The sequence below is a fragment of the Centropristis striata genome, chromosome 10 (assembly GCF_030273125.1).
Source record: "Centropristis striata isolate RG_2023a ecotype Rhode Island chromosome 10, C.striata_1.0, whole genome shotgun sequence".
Lineage (NCBI taxonomy): Eukaryota > Metazoa > Chordata > Actinopteri > Perciformes > Serranidae > Centropristis > Centropristis striata.
The window spans coordinates 32,906,173-32,927,889 of record NC_081526.1 but is presented as its reverse complement, the minus strand read 5'-3'; the positions used below and the strand labels follow the sequence as shown (position 1 = coordinate 32,927,889).

Genomic DNA, 21,717 nt, shown 5'->3' with positions numbered 1-21,717 from the left:
TCAAGTTCTAGCTTGCAGTCTACCTAACTGTTCAGATAAAAAACAATGTTCCTCTGATGACTTACAACCAATCTGTGAGAATCTTTCCAACTTCACTGAACACAAAAAATGTACTTTACTGTTGTCATTTCAACTGTTTTTCTCAACATTTCGACTTTATTTCTGAACTGCATGATGAAAAACAAAAATTAATTCTCATGATTTGTTGTATCTGGCACCAATCCTCTACTGTGCTTATCAGTCAAATAAAGTAGAAGATAAATTTAACCAAATGTCAGATATTTCAGGACTTTTCCACCACTTGGAACTCATATATATATAATATTGGCATACTTCAGTGGAAAAAGCCTGATTCCACAATGTGACTGTAGTTGCAGTAAACCCAGCACATAAGAGAGGCTCTTGAGAGGATTCCACCCCAGGATCAGGCCTAAAATAAGCCTGTAGGGTCTCAAAGCAGCTGCGATCCCTGTGAAAATGCTGTTCCCTGATGGAAATGGTGCAGTGATAAGTTGGAAGTTCTCCGATAATGGCGGAGCAGAGTCCTTTAGTAAAACAATAGTGACAGTGGCCCTTATTTATCAATCAAGCGTACGACAGAAAGTGAGCGTAAAGTGAGCGCAAAGTGAGCGTACGATCATTTCTACGCAAGGCTCGGCATTTATCAATCTGGACGTGAGCGGAGGGTTTGATCAGATCTCATGTCTGCTCTCAGCTCGTGTATGCAAATTTGAGTCAGCGTGAAGTCGACACGTCTGAGACGCAGAATTGATCTTAGACTATAGTATCGATGCCTGGAGCTTATAAAACTCTTTGGTGCTTTGTTTTTAATGGTGACACAGCAAAACATGTTTAGACTACATACTTTATCATTAAAACATAATTTAAAATAAATACACCTTGCAACCGTGAAATTCTTTAACCAGAATACTAGACAAATACGGCAAACTTTTAGGCAGCGGTGGCTCAAGCCAAGGAGTATTTTCAACATTTTGATCACGGCAGTCCTGTAATGGTACCATGTCCAAGCGGTTTTAATTGTCAAGTTTGTTTTGAATCACAAGTCCTCTGGGACCACTAGGGATATATTCAGCCATATTTGTCCTTTTTCACTTGTTATGGCAATCATTTTGGCTGTGATACTGCAAATGGCATGATTTTTGGAAAAAGGTTGTTTTTCTTGATATATTTTGAAATTTCAATTAGAATTTTTTCTAATGGGTCTATAATGCACTGTGTACAAATGTACCACCTTTTCAGGCCCTTAAGGCTGAAAATGTCCACCTGTCCAAAATCAAAGATTTTAAGGATTTCAACCCTTTAAATGCTAGTTAGTCGTAGCTGATGCTAATATTCCGGTGCTCCTTTTCGTGTAGGTGGCTAGATAGCTGCTTTCGATATTTGTGGAGATAAGATATCTGATCATCCCAATGGCATTTTGGATCGTGTTGACGCGACTAAAATTGCCGCCTCTGTTGACGTAACAGTCCGCAAATGTCAATCAACGATGATGGAGGGGTGTCTCATTTCTTAGGGGAACGTTCTACCCTACCACCATCAACTCTGTATTGAGGGGCAAGTGGAAGAATCAAGCCCCTTTCATAGTGCTGTTTTATGCTGGGACCTTTACGACTCTGTACCGTCTCGCCTCCACTATGAACGTGCCCAAAGTGGGATGCCAGGATCAAGAGATCCCACCAATTTTGCGCCTCTGTGACTACCTCTGGAGGCGGGGCAACTATAAATGGGCCATCGGGGCAAAGCAGGAGATTTGACTTTGTGTGTAAGGTCTAACACACACCCAACACTTGGTCCGACAGTCATCGAAACACTGTTCAGTGCGGTCGCCGTCGCTAACTGTGCATATCGGCTGCAGCTTATTGTAAACAAACCAGCATGCTAACTGTACATGTGGTGTCCGCCGCTGATAGTAAACAAACCGGCATCGCTAAGTGTCCGATGCTTGTTGTAAACAAACAGAGGTCGTTAACTGAACACATACTGCTGCAGCCCATACACACTGTACTGTTACAGAGCTAACTGTGTAGCCTGTTAGCACTGTGCTACTGTACAGCACTGCTGCTGCTCTGTCGCACGTCACTATCATCTCCTCCCACTATCGTCTCCTCCCACTATCGTCTCCTCCCACTATCTGCCTACCTTGTTCCGCGACGCCGGACTGCACTATGAAAGGGCACTATGAATATCACGCTTGTGCGGGATCACTATGAGCGCCCTAAGGTGAAAAGCCGGCACCGATCTTTGCGGCAATATAGCGGGACGGCACTATGAAAGGGGCTTCAATCAGAGGGGTAGACGAAGGGATGGTAATGGGATTCAGCCTTAATGGGCTGCACTGGACAACATAAAGGTGCAGAGGAAAACAAGATGCACCCTAACAGACACGCATTCTGAGCAGTATATCAATCCTCCTCCGCCCGCACAATTGAATTGCCGTCCCATTTCCTCCTCCTCTTCATTGTGGCCTCGCCTTTGAGAAAACCTCACATACACACACAACAGCATCGATGGGAACCTCGGTCATGTCTCGCTGCTACACTTACTCACTTCCTCTCAACTGACAACATAATCTTCATCCCAGACCTCTAAATCACAATCCACTGCACCCCACCACAGAGTAAAGCATCAGCTGAAGATTTAATATGGAGCCGGAATAAGCTTGATGTGTGAGTCTGAGTGAGTGCTTGTGTGTCAAATAGAGGATGACGCCAGTGTCCTTGGAAGTTTGTGAGTGCGAGGGAGTGAATGCACGCAGTACATTTATCAGGAAATGAACAGATGCAGCATAGGAACTTCTGCACAAAACACTTGAAACAACTCCTGCGTGTCACTTGACTCCAACCCAAATTATTATACAATCTGCACGGAAAGTCTGCCTGAGTACCACGTCAGCATCCATTAGCCACCTTTACAGAGTGAACACACTGACTGAGGAGAGACTTGAGCTCTCTGCTCACTTCACAGGCCGCAAAACCAACCAGTGCAATTAATGCTTTGGTGTGATACTTTCCTGTGAATAATTCATATACAATTGTGTTCATATACATCTATAAAACTGTGATAAGCTATCTGGATCCAAGTGCCAACCAGCTAGTTTATGCCATAATGTCAGCTGCAGTTGGTTAGTTGTTGGAGATTTGTTACTAATCTCCTCAGTGCCTCAGGAGAAGGCCATCTGTCTACAGGGGTCAATTAGCTAAAGAACAAACTAAAGCTTAGCCCTCTGCCAGAAAAACACAGAGAGAAGTTCTTGATTATTTCTACATGCAGCAAGCCATTTAGTTTACTGATATAGTATAACATATGATGTATGATTGCATGTTTTTGGTTGTACCAAACTGTCACCACACATGGGTCTTTTCTGAGCCTCGACTCACAACGACACAGTGAAAAGCAGAATAACTATTTTTGGGTAGTATGGTGAGTATTGTGATACAATATATTGTGATTTAACGGTTTAACTGAAACTGAATTAAATTCAAATCAAGAATTGTTTAATCAAATAAGAGAAAATTCTCAGTGCTGAATTGGGAGGCAGCCATGTATGTAAAGAGGAGACTTGTGGGAACACAGAGAGCCTATTTTTTTTTTTAGATAGCATGACGTCAGAGGTCGCATGACCACTTTGAAAATCACCATGAAACATCAAAAAATAAGCACATGGTGCCTACAGATTTCTTAGATCTTCTAGTTTCTTATGATACCAGTATCTCCAGTATATTCCTACAAGTGAGCCAGCTACGGCCTCCAGAACGGCGAAAACATTGGCAAAATATCGATACTTGGCGGCCATGAATAAGTATAAAATTGCCACGCGATACTATGCTGTATCATGTTTTTCCCCCACCTCTACTGCTAATCCTTTGTGACCTAAATTCAGCTAAAAACAGCACAAAGACAACATGTCTAATGCTCAAACTAGTAAACTTTAGTTTTCTGGAGATATGTACAAACATTTTGTGTTTGATGTATTGTGTTTTCATTTACGTTTCTCACAGCCTCACAATTTTTTTGGGAACTGGGGTTGTATTAAAAAAAATAGCCAAGACATGCCCTTTGTGTCCATGTTGACGTTTCAGCTTGAGGGCGTGTTTATTGGAATATTCCAGTTGAGAACTAATTTTTTACAATTATTCTGCAGCACAAATGGCTCCAGGGATATGGCAACATCACTTGGTCGTTCAAACACTTCGGTCTGGAATGCAACTTCTTGATAAATACTGGGTTGCCATTAAATCTTGTTCAGACATTAATGATCCCCAATGAATCCTGCTTAGTTGAATGAAAATGACTTGTTGGCACCTTGAATTTTCCTCTTGGTTAACAGTGAAATGCCTCAACAACTATTAGATGGCCTGCCATGACACTTGGTTTAGATATTCACGTTTCCTACAGGAGTAATAGTATAAACTCTGTTGATCCCTTTTCTATCTAGCTCCATCATCAAATAAGACTTAGATTTGTCCACCAGTTTGGTTTATAACCAAACCATTTTGTAACCAATCAGCGATCAGTCTGACAGACAGTACTTCTGGGGTTCTGATGTAGCCAGTGGATTTTCAGATGACAGAAATCGAGACTAAGACTTCCTCTTTGTCCCTTCATTGTTTAAAATTTGATCAACTTGTTGGTGTTTTAGGTCCAGACAATGTTTTGACCTATCTTTAAAAGTAGATATTTGCATATAAATGAAAAAATAAAAAGCTAACTCATTGTCAGATGATAGTGAATGGGTTAGCAGATTGTGTTTCAGCTCAACTGCTCTCCACAAGGACGGTTTACCTGCATCAAACCAAAGCCTGCAAAGGCATGATTGGTTAATACTAGTCAGACTACAAACTGGAACCAGAACACTTCTGATACCAAAAAATTGTCCTGTTGCCTCCAGATTCTGCATTTATAAACAGTTATCTTCTTCATAGGGAAATGTTTGCACGCTGGCACACTAATCTGAGATGTGTAGCTAGTAAATATTACTTGTTAAGCTCCAACATTCATGATGTTGTTATGAGAATTTACCTGTGAAGGGTAATACATACTTCACAGGAGCCGGGAAATATGTTCTCTCTCCCAGGGCTACAAGAACAGAATCTTGTTCCTGCAGCCCTGGGAGAGAGAACATATTTCTCTCTTCTTGACACATCATCTGGGCAGAGCTTTGTTCTTGGTGTCCAAGAACTATCGTTTGATTGGTCAGAAATTTGAATTTGATTGACAGGTGTGCTGCAGTGGGAGGGCCCTGTGACGACTTCCCAGGAGTTCTGCAGTGGAGTTTCTCGTGAGGTATGAAATGTCCTGGCCAGAAAGAACTATTTTCTGGTTCTTGCCACTTTGAGAACAAGAACACATTTCTCTTTTCTTGTGGAGTATGTAAAGGGCTTTAGGTTTCATGGTTTATTTCACACTCTCCCATTTAAAGTGGCAATGAGTACACACATTTTGTAAAAAGATACACCCTGCCCTCAGGAATGACCCAGTTATAACTGCATGAGGTCATCTATGATCTGCTGCCCATCTATCCCTCTGTGTATTCTCTCCGAGCTTCCCATTCAGACAGCCCTAATGTCTATGAATACATATGAATTGGATCCAGCTGGATCTCGACTGAAATTACTGCTCCTACATAATTAATGGTCTAGATACCAGTTCACACTAATGTGGGCCAACCAACCGGTGACCACCCCCGACCCCCTCCCTTCCCTCGAGTGGAGCTGGAAGGTCTTACCGATGGCGGTCTCCGGCATGGCGAACAGCGTCTTCTCAGTGGCCACTCGGAAGCGTCCGTGAACTGACAGCCCTACGCCCTGCAGGTGGAGGACAATGAGGTCACAAAAACATATAATAAAGTTGAAAAAAAAATCAATGATATGATGAAAAGAGGAGGCCAAAGAATACACAGAGGGGAAAACAGGGCACGGAGACAACATCAATAGCGGAGATGTCGTAATAGATGGAAAATGCTGACTGAAAAAAAAAAAAACTGAAAGTAAACCACGAGGACCCTGTGTTGGTGTGTGTGATTTATGAGTGTGTCCACCAGCAGGCAGAGAGGTGAAGGATAATGAGCAGTGTTGGCCAGAGGACATTTCCAGCGGAGTTATAGGACTCCAGGGCCTATAGGTAATAATAATTATAATTATAAGGTTACCATGGAAACAATATCTCCTTGCATATATCCCTGACTTCGAAACACAGCCAGGTGTACAGTACTGCCTGACTGTTACAGGTGAGTGATCATGTAGTCTAGTTATGATTAAATGCATAATTTAAAGCATTATTAAAAGGGACAGTAAAGTGTGGTCAAGGGTTGTAGAAATTGTGATGGAGGAATGCACCGTGCATGTAGGGGGCGTGGCCTCAGTAGCCCTGCTGGAATTGAGGAATAGCAGATATTCAAGCGTACTTGCATGAAATCTGGTTGTTTTGGTAAAAACAAAAATTGGTAAATTATGCTGAAATAAATTATCCCCAACTATATTTAAGTTCCCTGTTGAGGGCCAACCTTCAATCTTGTAAATTCCCTGTTTATTCTCATTAATCTCATAAATTCCTGTTAATTCCCATTGAAAGTTTACAACTTTGAAAAATCCCGGAATTTTGTGACCCTAAATGTAACCAAGTAGATTTACTCAAGTACTGTGCTTTAGCACCATTTTGAGGCAAGTCTACTTAACTTGCATATTTGCATTTATGTAACTTCAGTTTCACTAAGCTTCATGAACCATGTTCTGTATTTTTGGAGGCCCATAGACTGAGGTCATGGATTATAGAAAAAGGCTCAAGGCATGGAAACTGAATATGCTTTTAACCCTTTGGTAGATAAGGAGCACTATCTAGTGGGGTCTGATTAAATTAAGAAGATGGTTCATGAAGCTTAATTTGCACATCACTAACGGTCACACAAAACTAATATTATATTCATAATATTTTATAAATGGATTTAACCATCAGTTATTGAACAAAACAGAAGACGACAAGAAGATGATGAGATGAAGATGCCGATGAAGTGAAAGGCATGAGGCAGGATGAATTAAAATCACCTAATTTATAAAGTGGGTGATCGCTGCTGTAAAGGGTAAGGACGAATTGTTCTTAATTGTTTGTTTGTTTGTTTGTTTGAATGCACTTTTTGTAAGTCGCTTTGGACAAAAGCGTCTGCTAAATGACATGTAATGTAATGTAATGTTTGGACACCCTTTCTTGATTATATACCTGCAAATCTGAAAAATCTGCTGTTGATGGGTAGACGGTTTTCTGACTGGCGATCATGAGTGCCTATTGCAGACTGGAGACAAACTAGAACTGTATTTATTTATTTATTTTTTGCCTAACTTTGTATAGCATGTGCTGTCTGTTGGGATGGGGGTGGGGGGGTGGGGGGTATTGTTAATGTGTTTAAAAACAATAAAGTGTGTTTAAAAATTATTTTTTTTAAATCAAGTGGGTGATCAACATAAAAATACAATAAAAAGGACACCACAATAAAATATATATTCTGTTGTTTTTCTGGCAGGGATGTGATCCATCAGTAAGGAGTAATCACATTACTCCTTACTGATGGATCACATCTCAGCCAACTGACCTTCACTGTTGTGAGGGAGTTCTTATTAACACAGTGATCATTCACAGACGGATGTTATGATTGGAGCCCTGACTGTACAGAGGAGCAGGGTCATTCACTGGTCGGGTCAGAGAAAAATCCAATATGTCAGGGACTGACTGGTGATGAATGCCTGTGGGAGGACGTCAGGTAAATCCCCTGATGCTTTACTCAGGCTGGAAGGATACTGGGGATCCATTTCTTCACATATCTATGTCAAGTCTTGTAAATCTGCTTCGACAGCTGAATATCACATATGCCACGAAACATTCTTCTAATTCAAGGTCAGTTTTTGTTAATCTGTATCCATGTCTCAGGCTTTACATTAAGATGTCACACATGCACAGCTATGAGGTCGAGGTGGGCAATATATATCGTCTACGATAATATTGTTAACGTTGTTTTGACAATGTGCAATTTTACATTATCAAGTATTTATAAAATCTCAAAAAGAAAACAAACTGATGTTTACCCATGTAATGTCTCTACGTTGAAGTTTAACTGGGAGTCCCTTGAATGCTTAAGTTTAAAGAAAATAAACAAGAGCTGTAGTTCTGAAACATTGTGTCCATTCGTAGATGTCCTGGTAAGCAGGAAACATTTTAACAGCTTTTTTTGGGGGAAAGAAATCACATTTTAAAGGATATCATCAGATAATAATTACTCAAAAAAAAAAAAAAAAATCAAGATATATATTTTTTGCCTATATTGCCCACCCCTGCTATGAGGCAAATATTGAATCTTCATGCTTCTCCTTTTTGTTATGTCAACAATTTTCAAGTTGTTGACAAAGAGCAGCTAAAGAAACGCCCCTAAGTTGTTCTAACAAGACTAGTAAATGGCTGACCGCGTTTGTTCAATTGCGATGTTGTGTGCAATGTGTTACAGGAAGAGTTTATTTATTTGTTTATTTATTAAGGATCCCCATTAGCTGGTACCTTAGTAACCAGCTAGTCTTCCTGGGGTCCACAGGAACAACACAGAATATACAGAAAAACACATTCTCAATATATCAAACATTTACACGTAAGGTCAATCACTATAAAAATATAATAATATAAAAAGAGTTATTGGTAGTATCTATGATGTGAATATTTTGGACATTGATAATGAGCATGCTTTGTCCCTTTAATACATTAATTAATGAATTCATTCATTCTCCTTAACAGCTTATCCGAACTCAGATCAGATCTCCAGACTGTTACAGGCCTGACACATAGCGGGAGACAATCACGCTCTTTAGCAATTTAGAGTCACCAATTAAACCTGCGTTCATGTTTTTGGACTGTGGGAAGAAGCAGGTGTTCCTGGTGAGAACCCACGCTGACACGGGGAGAACATGCAAACGCCACACAGAAGAACCGCAACTGGCGACCCTCTTGCTGTGAGGCAAGAGTTCTAACCACTACACCACCGTATGACACGTCAGTTATGTCATTAACTTCAACTTAAAAGCGGTACAAAGTGGTACAAACACATGGTTTTCACAAGGTACAGGGAGGAAGAAGGGCTTTAACAACCGGGTGTTTTCATAAATGATAAATTATTCATGTATTTGTTTATGTAATCTATTTATTTTCAATTTTTTTTTTTTTTGTAAATATGTATTATTTAAATATGTATGTTTAGGGAAAAAAAGTGAAAAAAAAAAGTGTTAATTGAGTAGTGGAGAAGGGGTAGGTCCTTTTCCTTTTCAGACATGTTGCGTTCACATTACAGCTTTTGTTTAGACTATTGCTATTTTTTTTTTGTTTTGATTATTCTCATTGGATGTATTTGTTTTTGAGTTTACTTTGTTGTGTTACTCGCACATGTTCGAAATAAAAGCTGAACTGAACTGAACTTCAAACAGATGAAAAGTATGACATTAATTATGTGTTATTGATGTAGAAAAGTAACCTTGCGCTCCATACGGGCTTGTAAAAGATCCCTAAAACTGTGTAGAAATATGTAAAGGATGCCACCTGCTGTGGGCTGAGTCACTGCCAGCAAACAAACAAACAAACAAACAAACAAACAGTGAGCGTGATCGCTCTGGACAGCCTGTCTTTACCATGCTCGGAGTGAACAGTGTGTAGAGCCGGAGGGCAGAGCTGCAGGGTTTGCCTTCAGGCTGTGTGACAAATGACCACAGAGGATTAAAAATATCTGATCACTGGAGACTAAACAGACGTCGGCTCGGAGTAGCTGCTCTTCTGAGAGAACAAGATCCCGACACAGAAAACAAAAGAGACAGACTGTGACTTCTGTCAGCTCAGAACATGAATTACATCATGACTGTGCTTTGGCTACGCGTCAGGCCTTCAGGCTCAGAGCAAACACAGGCGCTGTGGGTACATTTTCTCACAAATCATGTTAGCTGGGTAGAGCGGAAACAGTAACTCAAAAGAATCCCTAGAGAATTTTGTGATGATTTGCTTTTCGTCAGCTTGATCTCGTCAAAGACGGAGTAAATTATGTAACTCTGTCAGTCTATGGAACCGCAAAACCACTGCAGTGAAATGCAGGAAACAAGACACTAGATGTGAGAGGGAATATCATATGAAAGTAATGAAAGACTGTTAACTGTCATAGATTATTTGCATGCGAACAAATTAATAATTTGTCTAAAAATATGGATGTTCAACGACAGATTGTATGGAGTTGCAGAAGCTAATTTTAAACACTGGATGCCCACAGGCCACGCTGCATTAAAAAACATTTGAAAACCATTTGTATACAGTTTGTCGTCACATCTTAGAATGTAAGTTAAAACTACATGCAACCATGCAAAGAGAAAGCAATACATCAACAACATTCAGAAACGCTGCCAACTTCTCTGGGCCCGAGCTCATCAGAGAAGTGTGCCGGGTCCACATACATTTAATATATATGTCTATATATGTATTATATATACAGCAAATGATAGCACACTGTTTTATTCACATTTTAGGCTGCGTCAAACCCACAGACTGACCAACAAAGTATTCAGTCAAACTGAACTGAACTGATATCAAACATGTATGGACGACAACAACTGCAGCATTTTATCAAACTTTCAAAAACAACAAGCTTCACTGCTCTGTGTAGCTTCGATACGGCTGTCGCGACAGAGTGACATACCTGGTTCCAGTGTTTTTAGCATGTAGCTCAAACCACTGTAACTTTGCAGCGTTATTTCGACAACTTCCTGACTCGATATCCTGATGCACATGGTGCCTATAGATGCCTTAGATCTTTGCGCACGTGTTTTGCTATCTACAAATACAAATTTCTAATTTGTAACTTGTATTTTGGTTTTTACAAATACGTGTGTATTTGTAAATATATTGTGTATTTGTAAATACACAATTTTGCATTTGTAAAAATGTAAAAGCCATTTGAATATGATACAAGTATCTATTGCTAAAAGTGAGCCCGCTACAGCCTCTGTAAAAAACAAAAACAGTGAAAAAGGCTGACGGCATGTCAGAACACTAAATATCAATACTTGGTAACCATGAATCAATATAATATCGCCATGCATAATATTGCGATAATATGCTGTATCGATTTTTTCCACCACCTCTAAAAATACGAGTATTTAGCCTCAATCAGTTTAAAGAGCAAGAGAGTGTACATATTTAGCTGCATTTTTTTCATACCAGAATGTATGCAAGTTTCCTAATGAGGTTAATTGATACTGCCCACTTTAGTTCTATATGCAAATCATCCAGAGCCCCTCATTTTCCTCCATTATTAGATACTGAATGAGTCATGCAATATGGATTGCACAAAATATAAGATAATTGAACACAGCACATCATTGCAGACATTTCCTCCAAAGTGTAGAAATCCCACACAAATACTTAAATATATACATAAAGCATAAGTAAACAGAGTTCTTGTGTTGATCACTGGATGCACCCAGAGGAACGAGCAGCCGTTTAATCTCACATTACCAGAGTTTTACCATAAATGTAGTGGAACAATGTTAAGTGCTGGTGTGGCACCACCCCGCACCATATAAGATCACATCTCCACATCCTGCTGTAAACAATGGAAATGTGCAAAAGTGTGCAGACGAGGGCGTTTATAGCTGATGCTTACAAACAGAATCGGCTGCGAAATTTACAACCTGCCCGGCAGAGTTTACACTGGCCCAGGACATGCAGGGCTTGTAGTCCTCATCACTGGATTTGGTTTATAAAGCAAATATTAATAAAATAGGTGAGGTGAAATCCATTATGAGGAGTAGTTGCATTGTTTTCCACACATAATATAGCCTCCTCTCCCTAATAATCGTGTAAGGCTTTAGATTTTGCAGAGGAATTACGTTTTGCTGAATCATAAATGATTAGTGACACTGTGTACGAGTGGCGAGGCATTCCAGTTGGTGTGAAGAGACACCAGTGAGAGAGAACAGCTCTAAACACTTAAAGAGAAAGTGTCGTCTGTTTGAAAATCACTTTCCACATCACTCTTGTACAAAGTATTCACTTTCAAAACAAGCTGTGCCCACTAGGCTCTGGAAGATGAGAACCATAATGCCCTTTGGCCTTCCCTCTTCTCCTCTCATTAGATGATGTGGACATTAGCAAACAAAAGCTCTGCTCTCCAGGGGAAACACATTACAGTCATGTGGCTCCGGAAATATATCCATCGACTGGGCGGCAACCCCAGAGCCAGCTGAATTATTAGGGACATATTTGAAAACTTAACTGAAAGGGGTTATGAGCATAGACTGTATGAAGAGCAAACTAAATCAGGTATTTTTGTAGGTCAACCCGGAAGTATCTTAATATCTCCATGGGGTCAAATGGGAATTCTCCAATGGGATTTTTGCATTGATTTTGGATCATGGCAGAAAATAAGCTCTGTGGCAAACACACGTTGCTGATGCTTGTTCAGCGGGATAATCTTCACAAATGAACACCACGTTTATGATGTTTGAAGCGTTAATGCAGCAGACCGAAGTAAAAAGCTAACATGTGCTATAGCGAGCTACACCACGTCGTACGACTTCAATGTCACAGCCTGAATAAATTTAAACTGGTGATTATAATATACTCTAGAGTTTAGGGTTTTCTGCTCAGACAGCTGTTTAAATCACGCAGATATCCAGCTGTAGATGTGCTATAAACACATTAACCACATCTATGTAAATTGATTGAAGCTCCCGGTCTGTTTGTGTACCTGTTACGCAAATTGTTTTTATTTATTCCCATGAAGCAGACATAAAAGCTATCCAGTAAATCAGTACATTTCTGTACGTTTCTGCTGTCAGTCTTCCTGCTGAAGTCAGATCCACTCAGTTTTGAGCTGCAGATAACAGACAGTGACTGGCCGCCACCGCAGACCGGGAGCATGGATTAATCAATTAACATGCAGTTAATAAGAACAAACACATACACAGCAGGATATCTTTGTGATTTAAACAGCAGTCTGTGCAGATTGCACTTCACTTAATGCGACAGAAGACAGTCAGTGTGGATAGCACAACAGAACATATACGTGCCGCTCACGTCTCTCCCAGTGGGATTCCTACACTGTAAAACCCAATGTTGCTTGTTTGTTATTATAACTAATTTTTCCTTTTCAATACAACAAAGATATGTGCAAAAAGTAATTTTAACCTAAAATATTGAGTAAAATAGCGAGATTCATTTGAGTTAAGGCCATTGTCTTTGTTGTCTTGACATAAAATTATTTCGCAGCATCGACACTCAAATATTTAAGTTGAAACAATAAGTTGGGTTTACAGTGTAGTTAGAGGAACAATAGCGATTTTGCGCCACTTGGTGCTTGGGACCCAATAATTGCCTTTGAAATGAAATGGCACTGTTCTTATGAGGCCAACGACAACTTGTCATTGCCACAGGCAGCCCAGCCCCCCAAAACAAAGTAGTTCACTCAGTTAGTCGCATACACACCGTGTGTAGTAATTATTGCAATACTATGCTGTATCGATTTTTTCCCCCACCTCTAGTTACAAACCATCAACAATCTTTAGTGAGTAACAAAACCTGCGTTTCCACTATAGTTGAATACCCAGAATGAGGCGGGTCTCCCTCGCCGAAATGCCCCTAATTTGATTGCGAGCGGTCCCTAGCAGCCGTTTGACCGGCTATTTTTTGGTCCTGTCGAAGAGCAGAGCCATATTTCTCTCCTGAAAAAAGCCTGGGTGCTGATTGGATAGATCGCTAAGCACACAACAACACGTACCATTTCTTAAAGCCGGTAAAGTAGCGAGTAGTCACAACAATAATTTGATTATCAAGAAGAAGAAGCAGGCTCTGCTCCTTCCATCTCCGCGTGTCCTTCCTTATTGTTTACGTTTGGCGCGTCTGCCGCGTTAATTTGGTTGCGTATGTGACGCCACGGTCGAAACTGTTACTAAGCAGTTACGCGACGACCGAGTCTCGTAAATCCCTCTGAGGCCTTTTTTTGTAATGGAGACGCGCTGAGTGAGCGGCCATTTGAGGCCGTGGCCTGAACTTTCCCAGCAGCCACTTTTTACCCAAATGGAAACGCGCCTAGTATGTCAATTGCAGTGTGCCAGTAGTACCAGGATGGCCTACTGCATCTGGGTGCATTTTGCAGTATGAGAACCAGCATGCTCTTCTGACTATTCTGACCCACAGTCCTCTGCAGAGCATACTGTATATATGACCAAGGGGTCAAAGTTGAAGGTGCCGTGTAATGAGGGAGTAGTATGTCCCAATTGTATGCATACTGCATGCAACATTACATAATCGTAAGAGCGGCTGCAGTAGAAGTCAAAGAAAAAGTATGTGATTATACGACTCAAACGTAAAGCACAGCACACACGGATTAATCACACTTCAGCATTCAGACCTTAATTCTAGGGATTTTAAAAGTGGAGAGCAATGAATGATGTGTGTGAGATGAGATCCTACTGATGTCAAAGAGAGGCCAAAAGATAGACAGGGTGTGTGTGTGTGTGTGTGTGTGTGTTGTTTGACCTGCTGAGGACATGCCTCTTTACTCCCTGGAGGTTTGTTATTACTAACGCAAGAATGCTGGTTCGACGTGGGAGTTCAGCCCCGAGCTCGGTGCAGATCTGGGAGCAGGGACTGTGCTGCCTCTTGGACTTCTCCATATATAGAACTGAAGCCTGATTTCAACCTCGACACACATTAAACAGCAATCGTACCGAGGGTGGTTTACGTCAACATTAGTGTCTTCTCTCTTCTGACGTGACAGATATGAGAGTTGTACTTTATTCCCGGAGCCATAAACTCAGAGAAATAAAAGATCATGTGATGAGCAGCACAAAGGACTCAAACATCACAGCTTTTAAGGGTTTTTTTTTCCACCAGGACGATGAACTCAAGGGGCTTGCACCAAGCCATATGGTGCGACTTACATCAAGCAGTCAGCTGTCCCGTGCATCCATAGCTGCACGCTGCGTCCCTATACAGCTTTTTTCTGACAGATAAATTATAGCTTCTGTTTCTCTTGGAAAAGAAAATGGTAAGTGGGGGTGTCATTGTCATCACGGCTGTCTAAACAAAAGATAAAAACAAGCAAACAAGATGATTTCTTTTGGTTGGCAGCTTCTAGGATTCATCCCGCTGTGGTTTCCCCAGTGTGACATGTTTACTACACTCAGAGTACCAACAGAAAGGCTGATTTCTCTGGACTGCCAGTCCATAGACCTACTGCAGGGTCCAACACCTTTTCCCAAGTCAAATTCAAGCACTTTCAAGCCTTTTCCAGCACAGACACTACTGCTCAAAAGTTTGGGGTCACTTAGAAATGTCTTTTTCTTTTTAAAGAAAAGCCCTTTTTTAAATTAGAATAGCAGACATACAGTCTAGACATTGTTAATGTGGTAAATGACATTACATTACATTACATGTCATTTAGCAGATGCTTTTGTCCAAAGCGACTTACAATAAGTGACTAAATGACTATTAAAGCTGGAAATGGCTGATTGTCTTATGAAACATCTATTATATATGTCCTGTATTCCAGTGGCACATTGTGTTAATCCAAGTTTATAGTGTTGAAAGGCTGATTGATTGTTAAAACACCTGAGCATTATGTTAGCACAGCTGAAAACTGTTGTGTGTTGATTGGAGAAGCAATAAAATATAAGTATTAAGTATCAATTACCAGTGATTATGATTACAAGTTATTGTACCTATGTGCAAAATTGGTTTGGCTGTGAGGATTACGAATGATGTAGAACAACACTCATTAGCATATTAACATCCTCCCACTGGTGTCATATTAAACATCCATTCATCCATCCATTGTCCTTAACCGCTTATCCAAGTCATTCTGTGCACCAGGAGTCTGTCAGTGGAAGCTTTGATCTGGGCTACAGAGCATCTAGGACTTCATTTCCAAAAAAAAAACAGCAGTCAAGCAAGAATATAAAGTACAACATACAAATAAACTTGCAAACAAAAAGACAGAAAAGCTCCAAGCAGCTCTGGTGTTCCTCTCCCTCTCAACAAACAGCTCAGCCACCTGATATAGATATTGATTTGCACCACTTTATGCTGTAAAAATACTCCTTAACAGATTTCAGGAGGACTAAAGTGTGTGGTGCACCCTGATGGCCAGTTTATGAAGGGTCAGGTTCAATGTGGTGCAGAAAGGTTTGTTAGGTCTTCATATGTCTCTGGACCACAGAGACACGCACACACGCACACGCACACGCACACACGCACACACACACACACACACACACACATCAGGGACTGTATCATTGCTCAGGCGCAAAACTGAGGAAGACGATGTTGCACAAGGTCCTGCAGCATATCTACACAGATCAGCTGTAACACATAGTCTCAGGTTTGTGAGGAATTGTTTATAAGAAAGCAGAACTTATCAATGAACCCCCAGCCCCAACAGAGCTGTCAGGATATTTAGATTTTTAAGATTTTTAAGATTAAGATTTTTATTTAGATATGCTGCAGAACATAGAAAATGAATAACTGTCAGGCCCCTGATATACCTCAACATCCAGCACGTTATAGGCGTGCATGCATTATAGGCATTAACACGTGTCATTATTGTACTAAAGCCAACGCTTCAGACACCTTAACGTGTGTATGGGTAGACTGAAATAGCCTAAATTGTCTCATCGGTCTCTCTTGGTAATACATGGACTGCTTGAATTGTGACGTGAAGCAGCTTTTAAACTCAAAATTCGTCATCATAAAGTAAATAATTATTTGTACATTGAGACGAGCGTGCGCACAGGCGTCCGCTACGTTCGCTCGTGGCACGAATGACCCCTCGCTATTTGATTTCCACAAACACTACACAGCGTGTGACAGTACGCTCATGTAGAATTGTACTTAACAGTCACGTGTTAACTAACAACGACTGCTGCAAATGATGATACAAGGAGAAAATGATGATGCTGTGTGATATAGGTACCCCCACCCCAACTGTTCCTGTTCTTTGTTCTGTATAAAATGTTACAAAAATCCTCAATAAAAAGGGAATAAAAAAAAAAAAAACAGTCACGCGGGTCTTCATGTCACATATTTGAGGCGTAGTTCACCCGTCACGCACTCGTCAGATAGGCGTATGTGCGACATCTACGTGACGCTCGTCTGTCCATTGAAAGTGAATGGAATTTACACGCAAACGAGGTTTGATGTCATCGCATAGGAGCTGTAGACACGTTTTAGTATAGTTTGCTGGCATAAAATGCCCCCCATACACACCGACACGCGCACACTTGCATAAATCTTGCATAAATCTTAACTTTTCCTGTTGCTTTTTTTTATTGTCTTGGCTTGAAAGCAGTTTACCAAAAGAAACACCGAGTTTAAAAACAAAAAAATATATATCATGTTGTGTATTGCTTTGACCAATAGACACAAACAAACACACACGTGGACACACACACACACACACTAGTACTTGTTACTCTGTTCAATGACAATAAAGTTGAATCTCATCTCATCTCATTTGATAATGACATATTATATATGTTATAAATAACATTATATATAAAGTGATTCTAACAGCAATTCATTGACTCTTATGATACTAGACAGTATTAGTGCAGAAAGGACTGTAACACACACACACACACACACACACACACACACACACACACACACACACACACACACACACACACACACACACACACACACACACACACACACACACACACACACACACACACACACACACACACACAGTGACTCAGGACCCTGTGGGTGCTGTGGCTGTGAGCGTCCTCAGTGACACCTCAGCAGTAAAATCACTGTCAAGGTCACGAGATGGAAAAGAAAAGAAGAGACTCATCCAGAAGCCGAACATCGTCTGACCAGGCGACTCAAACACTCTGAACACACGACAGAACACTGAGATCAAGGTCGACCCCGATAAATAAACATTCATGCAGCAGTCTGAATGATGTGTCATCATGCTTAATGTGGGACAAAGGTACATATTTAAATTCCAAACAGATCTGACACCTGGAGGGAAAAACCAGCGACAGCAACACTGCTCTGTCAGTTCAGATTTCATCCAATCAGAAGCCACCTTGCCACTGGCAGCAAGTGACAGAACCAGGTAGTTCTCTACTGACACCTATAGGCCACTTTAAACATCACGCCATGTAGAAAAAATTAAAATTAAAAAAGGGGCCAAAACTGCCAAAAATGAAGATTTTCAACAGCAAGTCGTACATTTTAAATGACAGAAAGAAAAGTTAACCCAACATTATAATATGAACTTTATATACACTAAAAATAAATGTACTCACCCCTCCCATTGTTATTCCGTCAATAAGGGCAATATATGGCTTCCTGCATGTTCCTTGAAAGATAAAATAAAGTAAGTAAAAATGAAGGATTTTAAACATGCAGATGAATAAAGTAGAGCCGTTAGTGCTTGGAAATGTAGAAAGTGAGACACAATGTAATACAAATGTGTGCAGTTTGTCTTCTAAGTGCATGTGTGCCTGTGCATTATAGATATAATTGATAATTGGTGCAGTACCAAAATGTTCAAAAGTATATAATGTTGACATTTTAATTCTAAATCGACATGTGAATACTGCACAACTTCTTTTTGCATGCCTATTCATTCTTTTTAAACCCTGTGTCTCCTACGAGTTGCAGATAAAGATTAGGCTACATTAATATTATCAGTATTATACCATTATAGTAGAATCAGATTTAAGTCGAGGCTTCACAGGATTGTTTTCGAGTCGCTTAATCCAAACATTTCCAGTCACTCGAGTGTTTTAAAGCCTAAAAGTCATCATTTTGCAAAAAAAAAGATGGATATAATCATTTCCAAAATAATATTTGTATCTAATGAAAACATTCTGCTTCAATCCATATTTGTTGGCGTGTCGTTTTTGGAAACAACATTCTCACTGCGGTCAAAAAGCTGCTTGCTCTCTGGCTTGCAGGTAGCTGCATCAACAGGTGGTCCAGCAGCAATCTGACAGCTCCATGTTTACATTATACTTTAGTTATACTCATAAAAGAAAACTGATTTAATAACAAAAGACCAAACTCATTTAATCAGATGACTCCCTTCATTCAAACTGAGGATTTTCTTTGATGAGATCATAAAATTAGGTGTCAGACATTAACCCTTGTGTTGCCTTAGGGGTCAAAAATGACCCTCCACTGAGAGATGAGAAAAAGTCAAACTTTTGTTCATATTTCCATGAAAGCTGAACACCAACAGGGTACAAATCTTGCAGTTATAAAATAATTTTCATACCACAAAAAACATAAAAACATGCTGCATGCGAGCATGTACGCTTGCTAAAAAATATGTTGAAATATGTGCAGTACTTCTAGTAAACCAACAGTAAACTCTGACAGGTGTGCTGTCATAAAAACGTGGATTCAACTGATTAAATACAGTTTTTCTGCACTTTAAGAGGGAAAACCTTGATATTCATACAGTTTGTAATGAGTGACAGGTTTCTTCTTCATGCTAAATTTTGAGCTTTGGGGTTTAAAATTCAATCAAGCTGTTTTATGTAAGGGGTTAGTGAAGGTGGGTTATTTTTGAACCTTAGGACAAGTGGTTAAACAGAAAGTTAAGACAACACAAGGGTTAAAAGCTTAATTTCAAAAACCTTATAATAGAAGGTTTGAATGTAAAAAAAAAAAAAAGATGTTCAGTACAGCCCTATTAATAAGAGAGGTGCAATTGTATTGTAACTCACCGATGGCATTGTTGAGAGTGTATTCCTCACGGAAAAAGTCCTGTGCGAGAGGGTCTCCAACTTTCCCTGCCTCTGTGACCGCTGAGGAGGAAAACACAGATGAAAACAGTGATGAAGCATGTTAGCGAGGTCTGAGACACACACACGCGCACACACACAAACACACTGACAAGCGCGCGCACACACACACACACACACACACACTGACAAGCGCGCGCACACACACACACACACACACACACACACACACACACACACACACACACACACACACACCCCGATAAGCGCCCACACACACACACACACACACACACACACACACACACTGACAAGCGCGCACACACACACACACTGACAAGCGCGCGCACACACACACACACACCCCGATAAGCACACACACACACCCCGATAAGCGCACACACACACACACACACACACACACACATTCACTCACACAAAAACACACTCGCACACACACAAACACCCCGACAAGCACACACACACACACACACACACACACACACACACACACACACACACACACACACACACACACACACACACACACACACACACACACACACACACACAAAAAAGACACCAACACACACACACACACGCAAACAAACACACGCACACCGATACACAAACACACCCAGAAGCACATAGAAGCACACAGACACACACACGCGTTTGCACACAAGCACACACACACAAATACACATGCACACACCGATGCGCGCATGTATGCATGCACGCCTGCTAAAATATTATGTTGACACCTGTGCAGTAATTTAGCAATAAAAATAATAAAAACCCTACTTTAGTATAACAGTAAACCAGCTCTGACAGGTGTGCTGTAATAAAAACGAGTGTATTCCACTGATTAAATCCATTTTATTTGCACTGTAAAGAGGGAAAACCTCGATAATCACAGTTTTTGATGAATGACATATTGTTTCTTCATGCAAAATACATGGCATATAATAAAAGATTCTATATAGCCGGCGTTTTTGACTACCACGCACTCAAATGCATTCAGAGAATGTAGAGAAACCTATCCACATTGCAAGATAAAAACATTTATAACCCATTTTCCAAGTTGTGGTGAAGTAGAAGTGATGTAAAATGATGTGAAATACAATTATAAAAATGTTTAATCGTGTTTTTGATGTAAAATCTTGATGTGAAAAGTAACTAAAGTTGTCGGTTAAATGTAGTGGGGTAAAAAAATACAACTTTTGCCTTTAAAATGTAGTGGAGCAGAAGTATAAAGTTACATAAATGGAAATACCCAAGTAAAGTAGGTGGTATTATACTGGAAAATTATAGTGAAGTACATATCTTCAGTAAAGGTACTTACATTCCATCACTGACATTTGCAGTAGTATTTATACATATTCTATATATATTTCAGTATTTGTCATATCAAGAATATTGTTATTTCAAAAACACCCTGAAATATGGTGATATTATTTTAGAACCATATCGCCCAGCCCTAATTGAAAGTACAAAATCTTTTTTCATCCAGAGGGTTCAAAGTCTCTGGTGATTCTATAAAATACCTTCAGATCAACAACATGGCTGCTGGTTGTCTTTCAGAGACCCCGGTGGTTAGCTCTGTGATGTGACTGTGTGCTCATACACGAAAGGATTAAACCAAACCGAACCGGGGCTCAGCTGATTGATCCTTCAAGGCTGCTGCTCACCTCTGATGTCTCCACCGGCACAAAAGGCTTTCCCACCTGCTCCTTTGATGATCACAATGTCAGTGTCACTGTCACTCTCCCATTTCTGGAATCACACAAAAAAACTATCATCAAAAACAAATCGTATATTGAAGGTTCAAATGTTGTCGAAAGTTAGATGGCTTAAAGGGACAGGCAATAAGCAAGCGGAATGAATTAAGGAATAATCGAGTCGTTTTTTTTTAACCCTAAAT

At 40.3% G+C, this 21,717-nt stretch overlaps 1 protein-coding gene across 1 annotated transcript in view; it reads right to left on the bottom strand.

Annotated features, from left to right (window-relative positions):
• hibch (3-hydroxyisobutyryl-CoA hydrolase) overlaps window positions 1–21,717 on the bottom strand; it is a 43,475-nt gene that overhangs the window by 18,188 nt on the left and 3,570 nt on the right. Inside the window, exons 4-7 of the mRNA XM_059342699.1 lie at window positions 21,485–21,569; window positions 19,776–19,856; window positions 18,348–18,400; window positions 5,747–5,825 (exon numbers count right to left, since the gene is read on the bottom strand). Of these exons, the coding sequence (XP_059198682.1) occupies window positions 5,747–5,825; window positions 18,348–18,400; window positions 19,776–19,856; window positions 21,485–21,569 (298 nt within the window). The remainder of the gene's footprint in view (window positions 1–5,746; window positions 5,826–18,347; window positions 18,401–19,775; window positions 19,857–21,484; window positions 21,570–21,717) is intronic.